The sequence below is a fragment of the Tachyglossus aculeatus genome, chromosome 4, assembly GCF_015852505.1.
Source record: "Tachyglossus aculeatus isolate mTacAcu1 chromosome 4, mTacAcu1.pri, whole genome shotgun sequence".
Classification (NCBI taxonomy): domain Eukaryota; kingdom Metazoa; phylum Chordata; class Mammalia; order Monotremata; family Tachyglossidae; genus Tachyglossus; species Tachyglossus aculeatus.
Genome location: NC_052069.1, coordinates 114506953 through 114520836, shown reverse-complemented (window position 1 = coordinate 114520836; position 13884 = coordinate 114506953). Strand labels below are relative to the sequence as shown.

At 48.6% G+C, this 13884-nt stretch overlaps 1 protein-coding gene across 1 annotated transcript in view; it reads left to right on the top strand.

Annotated features, from left to right (window-relative positions):
* Positions 1-13884, top strand: part of ASS1 (argininosuccinate synthase 1) — a 99059-nt gene that overhangs the window by 20417 nt on the left and 64758 nt on the right. The window contains exons 4-5 of the mRNA XM_038745109.1: positions 2033-2101; positions 2939-3127. Of these exons, the coding sequence (XP_038601037.1) occupies positions 2033-2101; positions 2939-3127 (258 nt within the window). The remainder of the gene's footprint in view (positions 1-2032; positions 2102-2938; positions 3128-13884) is intronic.

Below are 13884 nucleotides of genomic sequence, written 5' to 3'. Positions count from 1 at the left end.
AGTCCTTGTCCCACATAGGGTTTATAGTCTTAATCCCCATTTTACAGATGAGGGAACTGAAGTACAGAGAAGTTAAGTGAGTTGCCCAGGGTCACCCAGCAGACAAGTGGGCGAGCCGGAATTAGAACCCAGGTCCTTCTGATTCCCAGGCCTGTGCTCTAGCCAGTAGGCCACAGTAAAAGGAACAAGTCAGGGGAACACAAAAGAGGTTGGGAGGGGTGAATGAAAAGCAGATAGCAATGTGCTGTGGTGGTGCATATTTTAATGAGGGGTGAGAATGGCCATATCCGCCCTCTCCTCCTCTCTCTCCCGGGATGTGGGGTGCCCAGCCATATGTGAATGGTGGTGGCAGCCGGGTCTCAGAGGCCCAGTCAGGGAGGGTGGTGATTGAGGCAGCTTCTGTCTGAGCTCCCTTGCACAAGAGATAGAGGCACGGGAGGGCTGTGGGCACCGTTTTCATCTCCGGGTGCCACCTCGCCACCTCCGTCATGGCTGGCTGGCGCTGCCTCTCTGGAGTCTGCGAACCCAGTGACCCCGGCGGCCCTCATCAGCTCCGCTGTCAAAACGAGAGCCTAGGGTTCCGGCTCCGCTCTCCTGGGACAACATGGATGTCTCTGACTTTGGGGAGCTGTGGGCAGCAGGAGGAGGTGGCAGGGCTGCTGTTTCTCAGCTTCTGGAGAGGAGGAGCTGAGCCATGTCTGGGACTGGACCTGACCCAGACAGGAGGGCAGGACGTGCTTTCTACTGTCTCTCAGAGAAAGGCGCCTGCCATTACTAGGGGTTGTCTGGTCCCACTTGGCTGCACTGGGCCAGAACCCTGGACCCTGGGGATCACTAGCATGTCCTGTGGGCCTGTAGAATGTGGGCTCTCGGATCCCTAATGAGGGATAACTGAGGAGGAAGCAGAGGGTGGCAGTGGGAGAGACCAGATCCCTAAGGAGAGAGCGAGGTAGGGGACCTCTACCACCACTCACTAATATCTCCCGCCACTGGGCTCCTTCTGGTGCTGGATTTCCCTGGGGGCAAATGAGAGCTGGGCCTGACTTGCACCAGCCCTGGCCAGCAAGCGACCCAAGGATGAAGTATCCACCATCTCCTGGTGGCATCAGTTAAGCACCCTCTCTCCCACTGACAGCTATGGAGAGGAAAGATAAATTTCTGAGGCCCCCACTGCCCCCTGTCCCTCAGAGGCTCTCAGGTGGGTGACCTTGGGGGGCCTGGAGCTTTGCGGGAGGAGGAAAGTCCTGTGAAATGGCTCAGGGAGCAAGGATGGAGATGGGAAGGGAGCATTTCCTTTCCAGTATTCAGGACCACCAGAACTTGAACGCTTTCAGAATGAAAATCCATTTGCACATCTCCCCTTCGGAAATAGTCCCTCACCCAGGGCAAGGGATGGGGGTCCACTTTCCAGCTGGAAGAAATGACTCATTGTTTGCATTTCTGTTTTTTCCAGGGCCACTGCCATGCAGGGCTCGTGGATATGGGGAAGCATCATAGTCTAGTGAATAGAACACAGCCCTGGTAGTCAGAAGGACTTGGGTTCTAATCCTGGCTCTGCCACTTGTCCGTTATGTGACCTTGGAGAAGGCATTTGACTTCTCTGGGCCTCAGTTACCTCATCTGTAAAATGGGCATTAAGACTGTGAGCCCCATCCATATGGGACAGGGATTCTGCCCAATGTGATTACCTTGTATCTACCCCAGTGCTTAGAACAGTGCTTGATATATAGAAAGCGCTTAACAAATATCATTATTATTGTTATTACATTGTCGGAGGCTGATGTCCCTCGAACACTAACATCATAAAGCTTATTCCGTAGCCCACTGGGGAATCTCTGCCCCTACTCCTCCGGCCTAGAGCTTGGGACAGTGGGCTCCCTTCTCCCCTCACCCCTGTGCACTGCTGGTCTTTGGTCTGGGGCATTGGGGTTGGCGGGAGGGCCAATCTTCTCTTTTAAAGTCAGATTCCTTCTTCCTTTCACATCTCCCATGTCTGAGCTGGTGGGTTTTGTTTTTTTTTTTTTGCCCTCAGGCCAACATTGGACAGAAAGAGGACTTTGAAGAAGCCAGGAAGAAAGCTCTGAAACTTGGAGCCAAGAAGGTAAAGAGAGAGAGAGAGAGAGGGAGTGCGCAAGATCACAATCCCTAGGGGGGAGGAAGGCCACAGTTGGAAGTGGGACTGTTGTATGAGAGAGTGCTGAGTGAGCTGGAAAGTGCAGCAATAATTCAAACACACCCTCCTCCCTTCTCTTCCTCCTCTTCTCTCTCACCACTTCTGGTCTCTCTTCCCACATCCTACCTGGGTTGGCAGGAGAGGCCTTCCCTACTGGAGGGTAATGGGGAAGGCATGTGACCCTACTGAGAGCTCACCTCCTCCAGGAGGCCTTCCCAAACTGAGCCCCTTCCTTCCTCTCCCCCTCGTCCCCCTCTCCATCCCCCCCATCTTACCTCCTTCCCTTCCCCACAGCACCTGTATATATGTATATATGGTTGTACATATTTATTACTCTATTTATTTATTTTACTTGTACATATCTATTCCATTTATTTTATTTTGTTAGTATGTTTGGTTTTGTTCTCTGTCTCCCGCTTTTAGACTGTGAGCCCACTGTTGGGTAGGGACTGTCTCTATATGTTGCCAATTTGTACTTCCCAAGCGCTTAGTACAGTGCTCTGCACACAGTAAGCGCTCAATAAATACGATTGATGATGATGATGATGATGATGACCCCTTCTCTGCCATTCTGAGGTGGCAGGAGAGGAGACCACCAGCCAGGGTCCCTGACTGAGGAGGGGGACAAGCCTCTGAGGATGCTTCAGATGCTAGATTGAATTGAAGCCCTGGGAAACTGTTCCAGGGCTGCTCCCATCCTGGCTCCCCCCACCCCACCGTCCCTGCATGGAGGTGGCTCACGCCCTTGGCCTTCTCCCCACTCAGGTTTTCATCGAAGATGTCAGCAAGGAGTTCGTGGAAGAATTCATCTGGCCTGCGGTCCAGTCAAGCGCCTTGTATGAGGACCGATACCTGCTGGGGACCTCGCTGGCCAGACCCTGCATCGCCCGCAAGCAGGTGGAAATCGCCAAGAGGGAGGGGGCCAAATACGTGTCCCATGGAGCCACCGGCAAGGTGAGGGCAGGGGCGAACTTCTGGGACAAGAAGAGGGCTGGGCCGCGGAGGGCCGGGGGCTGCCCGCCAATTCCGCGTCACCTTGCTGTTGAATAACTTGCCTTGGGGCAGTCACTGCCCCAGAGAGAGCCAAAGATAATGCTGACTCCATTTCTTGTTTTATCTGGGAACTTTCTGTAGTGTGGTCTCCGCCAGTTGTCAGCTGGGTGACTTTGAGCAAGTCACTTAACTTCTCTGTGCCTCAGTTACCTCATCTGTAAAATGGGGATGACGACTGTGAGCCCCCCGTGGGACAACCTGATCACCTTGTAACCTCCCCAGTGCTTAGAACAGTGCTTGGCACATAGGTAAGTGCTTAATAAATGCCATCATTGTTATTATTAGTGAAAGATTTGGTTGGGCCAGTGAAGGGCTCTGATCTGTGGAACAGCGCTTAGTACAGTGCTCTGCACACAGTAAGTGCTCAATAAGTACGATTAAATGAATGAAATGAAGATCTCTTCATGTTTAATTTGTTAGAAGAGAGAGCAGCAGGTCCTAGTGAATAAAGCGGATACCTGGGAGTCAGAAGGCCCCGGGTTCTAATCCTGACTCCTCCACTTGTCTGCTGTGTGATTTTGGGCAAGTCACTTCACTTCTCTGTTCCTCTGTTAACTCATTTGTAAAATGGGGAATAAGACTGTGAGTCCCATGTAGGGCAGGGACTGTGTCCAAACCTATTTGCTTACATCCACCCCAGCGCTTAGTACTGTGACTGGCACATAGTAAGCACTTAACAAATACCATTATCATCATTATTATTCATAATAATACAAAAGGCAAAAAACACCAGTCAGTCAGTGGTTTTTATTGAACACTTATACTGTGTTCTGGGCAACGTACTAAGCACTGGGGAAAGTACAATATAATAAAGTTGATAAAAGTGAGTCAGGGTTGCTGTATCTTAGGGACGTAGGGACCATCTATATGTTGCCAACTTGTACTTCCCAAGCACTTAGTACAGTGCTGTGCACACGGTAAGTGCCCGATAAATACGATTGAATCTTAAGAAGGACAAAATAGGCCTGGGAGAAGGCACAGAGAAGAGCAACCAAGACCTTACAGTCTTTAGGGGGAGACAGACTTTAAAATAAATTACAGTCACAGGAAATAGTAAAGCATAAGAATAAATAAGTGCTGTGGGGTTGGAATGAGTATCACAGTGCGGAAGGGGTGGATAAACAAGAGCATAGTCAATGCCAAGGGAAGGCAAGGGAAATGAGGACTTAGGGAAGGCCACTTAGAGATGCGACTCGAGGATGGCTTTGAAGATGGGGAGAGTGGTGGACTGTCGGACAGGGAGAGAGAGAGAAAGTTTTAGGACAAGGGAAGACATGGGCAAAACGTCGGCGGTGAGATAGATGAGATCGAGGTACAGTGAGCAGGTTGATATTGGATGAGTGTAGCGTGAGGATTGGGTTGTAATAGATGAGTGATGTAATATAGGACGAAGAGAGCTGAATGATTACCGTAAAGCCTATGATAAGGAGTTTCTGTTTGATGTGGAAGTGGATAGGCAATCATTGATGGTTTTTGAGGAGAGATGTGGACTGACTTTTTTTTTTTTAGAAAAATGATCAGGGCAGCAGAGTGAAGTAGACTGGAGTGGGGAGAGACAGGAGGCAGTCAGTGAGAAGGCTGATGCAGTAATCCAGATGGAAAATGATGAGTGCGCCGTAGCAGATGGAAAGGAAAGGGCTGATTCTAGAGATGTTGTGAAGGTAGAACTGACAGGATTTCATGAGAGGTTGAAAGTATGGGTTGAATGAGAGAGATAAGTCAAGGATAATGCCAAAGTTACGGGCTTGTGAGACGGAGGATGGGGGTGGTGTTTTCTGTGCTAGGGAAGGTGATAAGGAGATTTGGGTGGGAAGCGCTTAGTACAGTGCTCTGCACACAGTAAGCACTCAATAAGTACGATTGAATGAACGAATGATATAGAGTTCTATTTTGAATATGTTAAGTTTGAGGTGTTGGCGGGACATCCAAGAAGCAGCATGGTATAGTGGCTAGAGCACAGGCCCAGGAGTCAGAAGGTCATGGGTTCTAATTCCGGCTCCTCCATTGTCAGTTGTGTGACCTTGGGCAAGTTACTTCACTTCTCTGTGCATCATTTACCTCATCTGTGAAACGGGGAGTGAGGCTGTGAGCCCCAGGTGTGACAGGGACTGTGTCCAACCCAATTTGCTTGTATCCACCCCAGTACTTAGAACAGTGCTGGGCACAGAGTAAGTGCTTAACAAATACCCTAATTATTATTAGTATTATTAGTATTAGAGCTGCCTTGAAGAGAAGGCACAGAGAAGAGTGATCAAGATAATCAGAAGGTGCAGCAGCTTCCATGACCGAATAGATAAAGGAAAGAGCCCAGCCCAGAAGTCCGGAATCCCGATTCTGCCACTTGCCTGCTCTGTGTCCTTGAGCAGGTCATTTGGGCAACTTCTCTGGGCATCATTTTCTTCATCTGTAAAATGGGGTTCACACAGCCAATCTCCCTCCCATTTCGATTGTGAGCCCATTTGGGACAGGAATTGTATCCAACCTAATCATTTTGTACCTGCCCCACAGTGCTTAGTGCAGCTCTTGGCAAATTAAACATTTAAAAAATTCAATTATTATCATTAAAAGGTTAGGCCCTTCAGCCTGGAAAGGCCAAGATTAAAATCATGAAGGGTGTGGACAATGGGAACTCATTAAGTCTTACAAAAGCAGAACTGCAAGAACTTCCCTCTAGACTATAAGCTCCTTGTGAGCAGGGAATGTGTCTACCAACTCTGTTATATTGTACTCTCCCACATACTTAGTACAGTGCTCTGCACACAGTAAGTGCTCAATAAATATGAGTGATTGATAGAACTGTAAGGCACCCATTGAAGGTGGTAGATTCAAGTTTTTATAAAGGACTGGATTTCTTCAGCAAGCAGCGTGGAAGCCTAAGACATATGTGACTGGAGGAAGTTGTGACTGCAGCTTATCAGCGGGTTTATTTAGATTCAGGAACAAGAGGGCCATCATGTGCTGCTACAGAGAAAATGAAGGGCTGTAGTGGGGGAAGAGAAGGTTGCTGTTTGGTCCATTCCTAACCAAGATGGTGGATGTCTTGGGGGACACAATGGTTCCCCTAAGTATCTGAAGCTGTTGGGGTCAGGCTTTGGGTTGGATGTGACTTTTTGTGGCTTTGCTTGTGTTTTTATGGCTTTTGGCACTGGATATTTATCAAGAGTGTCTAGTCACACCTCGCAAGTATGTTTTAGATTATTACCCTTAATGTTAAGGCTATAAGAGCTACATAATTGAGCCTGGGGTTCACTTGGGCAATTATAAGTTCAAATGACCAGACGAGCCAGTATTTGGCTGATGTGGTCAGACCCAGCTCCAATTTTTAGTGTGATTCTATGGGACTGTAAGCTCCCCCTATAGACATAATAATAATGATGGCATTTATTAAGCGCTTACTATGTGCAAAGCACTTTTCTAAGTGCTGGGGAGGATACAAGGTGATCAGGTTGTCTCACGGGGGGGCTCACAGTCTTAATCCCCATTTTACAGATTTGGGAACTGAGGCCCAGAGAAGTTAAGTGAAGTTGTCACACAGCTGACAAGTGGTGGAGCTGTGATTTGAACCCATGACCTCTGACTCCAAAGCCTGGGCTCTTTCCACTGAGCCACGCTACTTCTCTCATGTTAGGCAGGGAAGTGCCCGTTGACCCTATTTTATTTTACTTTGCCTAGCACTTAGTACAGTTCTGCACACAGTAAGTGCTCAGTAAGTAGGATTGGTTGATTGTAAACCCGTTGTGGGCAGTGAATGTATCCGTTAGTGTTATATGGTACTCTCTCAAGTGCTTAGTACAGTGCTCTGCACACAGTAAGCGTGCAATACGATTGACTGATTGATTTTTTCAGCCAAGCTGATTTCAATTCTCCGAACTAGTTTGGAGGAAGAGTGAATGCTTCCCGTTTTCCACCAGAGGGCCCTGGAAGCCTACATTGCAAGTTTTCTCTTCCCTGTCCCACCTGCAGCATGGCTGGATGGAGTCTCTGGAGGGCCCTTTCATCCCTAAGACGGTTTGATTCTTTTATTCCTCACTAGAGGCAGGCAGAGACCATTAGGTTGCCACTTAATGTTGTCACCAGACAGGTTGCGGAAGCGGCACAGAATGCGGGAGCGATCCCACCATCTGGTGGGAACACACCAGTTGAATTGTTTTGCTCCTCGGCTGTAGCTTTGATTGGGTTTCGCGCTGCACCCAGAGTAAAAAGGTCATTACAATTTTCCACAGCCAGCAAGCCCCTGGGGGGGATTCCGTTTCCCCAGTCCCAGGCTGCCCTTTTTCCCCTTTCATTTCGCTCTTGCTCCCTGGGCACAAGCAAGAAGGTCTGGGCACCAAAGGGCCCTCATGCCCTCTTCTCTCCGGGCCCTGGAAGGGCACTGTTGGTCTTTTTTTCTCTGGGTGCTCTCAGTATTTATGGATTCTTCTTGGGTCCAGGAAAAACAGTAAATTGTCGTTCGTCAAGCAAATTTTTGTTTTATCCATAGAAGATTCATTTCTGGGAGTTTGGACCCAGAGAGAGGAATGAATTGGACCCAAGTGGCCATTCCCCTCACGATGGGGTGGGAGAGCCGTTTTTCTTCTGTGTTGCAAAATTCTGAGGAAGAGGAGGAGTTTCAGGTACAGAGACCCGTGGACATTTTGGGCCAGGAAGGAGCCACTGGTAAGTGGCTAGAAAGCAGGCTAGAGGTTGTTTGCTCTGTTGCTCAGAGACAGAACGGGACATATTTGGGCTGGAGAGTCATCTTTGTCACTTCATCTGACTTTTCTGTTGCATCTTTGTCTTTGGGGTTGGTGTAAAATGGGCCAATTGGAACAGAAACCCCTGGGCCCCAGTTGATAGACTCTAGGCAGTCCTGGAGGTGAACTCACTGTCCATGGGGAACTGAGCTCTCCATGGATGAGACAGTACATCACTGTAACCCCAGTTACAAGAAGTCATTCCTCAAAACCTAAAGCATCCTGTCCCAGAGACAATAATGATAATCAGAATAATTATGGTATTTGTTAAGTGCTTACAATGTGCCAGGCACTATTAAGCACTGGGATGGATACAAGCAAATAGCGTTTGTCCCACATGGGGCTTGCTGTCTCAATCCCCATTTGACAGATAAGGTAAGTGAGACACAGAGATGTGAAGTGACTTGCCTAAGGTCACACAGCAGATGAGTGGCAGCGTTGGGATTAGAACCCATGACCACCTGACTCCACTTTGCCATGCTTCTTCTCAGAGATGGTGAGGAGAGGAAGTCTCTCCAGGTGTTTGCTCCCATAGGCCGTGGGTCATTGGGAGAGATGGCCCATGCAGGACCCAGCTTTTCTCCCCAGCCTCCCCAAGGCCGGAGCTGCTCAGTGATTCCAAGGAGATCTAGAAGTCGTGACCCCCGGGTCATCGGGTTTGACCCTGAGCTTCAAAGACAGAGGGGAGCAGGGTGGAACTGCCCTGGGGGAAGAAGCCAGGGCTGGAAATCTGCAGTTTTCTCTGGGAAACCTTCCTGCAGGATACGTGGGCTCACCGGGGATGGCAGAAGCCAGCCTAGCTGAAGGAGTAACTCACTGAGTCTGGGCTAGGAATTGAGATTCCCCCACCCCTGCACACAGGATTCCCATCCACCTCCCGTTAGGACCAGGGAACCAGCTGGGGAAGGAAATGAACCCAGGGGCTCTGATGCCAGTTAGGCTCCCAGCTTTCCAACACTGTTTGGCTTAAACAAAGGGATCACAGGCTGCAGCCCAGAGCCGAGGAAACCACCTTCCTCCCATCTCAACCTCCTCATCCCCCAGCAGGGAGGAAGAGAGAACACTGTGTCCAAAAGAGGTGGCTGCAGAGCGGACCTCTAGATTGTGAGCTTCCCAACTTTAGACTCCAAGCTCATTGTGGCCAGAGAACATGTCTGCTAACTCTTTTGCGCTCTTAGTGCCCTGCACACAGTAAGCACTCAGTAAAAATGGTCGTTTGACTGTCCGCCGCCCTTTCTGAAGGAGAGAGAGATATTTCAGAGAGAAGCACCTGATGCTGTTGGAGGTGTGAACCAACAGCACTAATCAGTTGCTCAATCAGTCAGTGGTATTTATTGAGCGCTTACCGTGTGCAGAGCACTGTACCAAGTGGTTGGGAGAGTACAGTACAACAGAATTAGCAGACACGTTCCCTCCCCACAGTAAGATTACAGTTTAGAGGACCAGAGATATAGCGTCTCAGGCTAGTCAAAACTCCCCTTTTTCACCCCATCCCAGGGGCGAGAGGGTGGGCTGTTATACCAGCCCATAGGCCAGATCTACACATGCTTACTGTAACAAGTGTAATAATAATGATAAATGATGGTATTTAAGTGGTTACTAGGTGTCAAGCACTTTTCTAAGTGTTGGGGTAAAACACAGTCCCTTTCTCACCTGGAGCTCACAGTATGAGGGAGGCAGGTATTGGGTCCCCATTTTCCAGAGGAGGAAACTGAGGCACAGAAAAGTTAAGTGACTTCCCAGAGGTCACACAGCAGACAAGGGACAGAGCCAGGATTATTATCTGGATAATTCAGAGCCCCATATACCTTGCAGGCAGAGTTAGCTATACACTTCTGGTAGGCTGTTTAGTGTTTCTTCTTTTCCTGAGTAGTTAGCCAGAGAATTCTGTCCTAAAAGCATTTTTAAGGTGGAGGTGGGGAGTTAGATAAACTTTGAGTGCCCCATGTGGGACATGGACTGTGTCTGACCTGGCTGTATTGTATCTCTCCCAGTGCTTAGAACAGTGTTTGTCATTTAGTAGATGCTTAACAAATACTATTATTAGTAATAGTAGAAGCAGCATAGCTAGTGGATAGAACATGGGCCTGAGAGTCAGAGGACCTGAGTTCTAATTCCGACTCCGCCACCTGTCTGCTGTGTGACCTTGGGCAAGTCGCCTCACTTCTCTGTGCCTCAATTACCTCATCTGTAAAATGGGGTTTGACTGCAAGCCCCATGTGGGACAGGGATTGTGTCCAACCCAGCTACCTTGTATTTACCCCCTTGCTTAGTACAGTGCCTGGCACATAGTAATAATAATAATAATAATGATGGCATTTATTAAGTGCCTACTATGTGCAAAGCACTGTTTTAAGCACTGGGGAAGTTACACGGTGAACAGGTTGTCCCACGGGGGGCTCACAGTCTTCATCCCCATTTTACAGATGAGGTAACATAGTTATTATTATTAACTGTGCAGAAAAGATGTTTCAGTTTCGGGGAGGAATGAGCTGTTCCGGAGGAAATTCAGCTGCTCTTCCTGAGCACTGAGTTTAGCTTGGCCGCTCCCAGGATCTGTGGGTGTCAGATCAGACTTAGAAGCACAGATCAAGGGATGCAGAACCTTCCCAGTCAAAAGCCCACCCTCATTTACTGGGCTCCCAGTGGGGGCCCAGCCCTGAGACGCTGTTTAGGGAATAGACAAGTTTTTTCTGCCTGCAAGGAGCTCAAGGACTAAGGGGGTTGTCAGACAGATGGATTGTTAGCAGAAATGGGCACTTTAGAGGCAGGAATGAAGAGGTGGGTCATGAATTGTGCTGAGGGTTTGAGAATGGATGCAGTTAAGCTAGGGTGACTTCCTGGAGGTGGCGGGCATTGAGCTGTGATTTCAAAGAGAAGAGGCAGGGGGTGTAGGAATCAAGGAGGCTTTTCCGTGCAAAAGGATTAAGACTGTGAGCCCTATATGGGACATGACTGTGTCCAACTTTATTAGAGTGAGTCCACCCTAGAGCTTAGTACAGTGTCTGTTACATAGTAAACGCTAGCAAATACCATTTAAAAATAGCTGGTGGGGGGCGGCTTCTGGTGAGATGCTGAGGCTGGAGAGAGAGCTCTGAGTGAAGAGGTCTGCAGGCAGGCGTGGGTTGGAAGATACAGGTGTGTCCTGCCCTCCCTAGTCATTCATTCATTCATTCAATCATATTCATTGAGCGCTTACTGTGTGCAGAGCACTGTACTAAGCGCTTGGGAAGTACAAGTCGGCAACATATAGAGAAGGTCCCTACCCAACAATGGGCTCACCGTCTAGAAGGGGGAGACAGACAACAAAACCAAACATGTGGACACGTGTCAAAATTGCCAGAACAAATAGAATTAAAGCTATATGCACATCATTAACAAAAGAAATAGAATAGTAAAGATGTACAAGTAAAATAAGAAGAGTAATAAATCTGTACAAATATATATACAAGTGCTGTGGGGAGGGGAAGGAGGTAGGGTGGTGGGGGATGGGGAGGAGGAGAGGGAAAAGGGGGCTCAGTCTGGGAAGGCCTCCTGGAGGAGGTGAGCTCTCAGTAGGGCTTTGAAGGGAGGAAGAGAGCGAGCTTGGCGGATCTGTGGAGGGGAGGGCATTCCAGGCCAGGGGAAGGATGTGAGCCAGGGGTCAACACAGGCGAGAACGAGGCCCACTGAGGAGGTTAGCGGCAGAGGAGCTGGGGGTGCGGGCTGGGCTGGAGAAGGAGAGTACGGAGGTGAAGTAGGAGGGGGTGAGGTGATGGACAGCCTTGAAGCCAAGAGTGAGGGGTTTTTGCTTGATTCGTAGGTTGACAGGCAGCCACTGGAGATACCCTACCTCCCTACCTCCCCTACCCCAAATTGAATCTTCCCTGATTCCATTTGGAGGTGCGGTCCCTCCCCCACAGTCACATTTGCAGCCCTTTGATGGTCTGATACACAGAGTCACACACACAGAGCCCAGAAGTATTCCCCACAGCCAGATAGAGGCCCAGAGAGCTGAGAAAGCACCCTCCCTGTGGAATCTTCATAAAGATCCCCCCAAGCAGCTCTTAAGCGGTGAGAGAGGTTGGGAGAGCAGGGACTTGGGGGGAAATCTGAGATGGGGGCATGTCATCTCCTGGCTCAAACCGCCTGTGTGGGGGTTGGTGGGGGGCTGGGTGGTGAAGGGGGAGAGGGCAGTGGGACGGGTCCATCTGCAGGGCTGCTGGCCCAGGAGCAGATGGGGCTTCTGGAGTCGCCAGGGAAAATGGGGATTTCACACACCACATGCACACACAGAGATCCATAGAGTCACAACAGTAGACACCTGCGTAGGAGTGCATGGGGACACCCCCAGCTCTAGAATCACACACCGCCACATGTCTGTGGTGTGACCTTGGGCAAGTCACTGAACTTCTCTGAGCCTCAGTTACCTCATCTGTAAAATGGGGGTGAAGACTGTGAGCCCCACGTGGGACAACCTGATCACCTTGTATCCCCCCAATCGCTTAGAACACTGCTTTGCACATAGTAAGCGCTTAACAAATGCCATCATTATTATTATTACTATTATTATTTGCACATACTCTAGTCACGTGTGAATAAGTCCATTAGAATGCGTGTGACTATACATGTGCACAGATATGTACACCAATACAATTACCCACAGCTATTTAGTGAAAGTATAAGCCCACACATAATAATAATGATGACATTTATTAAGCACTTACTATGTGCAAAGCACTGTATACCTTTGCACATATTAGAAAATAGATCCCTAATCATACAAACATTCCCATGGTCACACACACATGTGCACCTGGAATTTTTTTTATGGTACTTGTTAAGCACTTACTTTGTGCTAAACACTGTACTGAGCACTGGGGTGGGTACAAGATCATCAGATTGGACACAGTCCCGGACCCACAGGGGGCTCACATTCTAAGTAGGAAGGCGAAGGAATTAATCCCCATTTTACAGAGGAGATAACTGAGGTACAGAGAAGTTAAGTGACTTGCCCGAGGTCACAAAGCAGATAAGTGTCAGATCCCGGATTCTAACCCAGGGTGGATCCTCTGATTCTTAGGCCAGAGTGCTTTCCATTAGGCCACACTGCTACCCATTTACCTTTATGTGTGCATTCACTGGCCTCCGCAGTGCTGACTTAGTTCACCAAAGAGTTTTTACTGTGCCCAGTTTTTCTCTACTTTTTCTTGGGTATGTGACCTGTGGCTTGGTCATTCCTCTGCTTTAGTTTGTCTTATCCTAATACTTTTTGGCCTCCCTGGCTGGATTTCCTAATTACCTACTAGTCAGTCTTGATTTTTCTGACCAGTTTGTTGAGTTCAGAATATTGACATTTGCCCAGGAGTTCAAATAACATGCTCAATTCACACATTTATGCCCATATACATGTATACCCCTGTAAGTGTGGGAGATCCCAGGACAAGTCAGGTAGAGCCCACATGTATTTGTTCGTGCGTGCATGCAAATCCAAACTAATTTATAACTGTGCCCTTAAGTCTAAAAGTCACCTGCATGCCCACATCTGCACATGCAAATACACGTGTCCCCCACCCACATGTAACACATAGACCCAAGATTCAAACATATACTCAGGTACCATACTGATGAGCACATGTACATGTGAGCCCTTAACAAATATAACAATGATGATGATTATAATACCTGGGAACATTTTCTCCACGAATTCACTGTTGGTAATTTCTTAATGGCTCAATGCACACCCAGAAGTCATTCATTCCCAACACTGATTCGTTTAACAAAGGCGTGATTTTGGCTGGACTGAAATTCATCCACCAGGATGGAAAACTGGGCTGCCCCTAAGGAAAACCGGTAGCAATAGGGTGAGCTCCCTTTAGACTGTGAGTTTGTTATGGGCAGGAAACATGTCTGTTTATTGCTATATTGTACTCTCCCAAGCGCTTA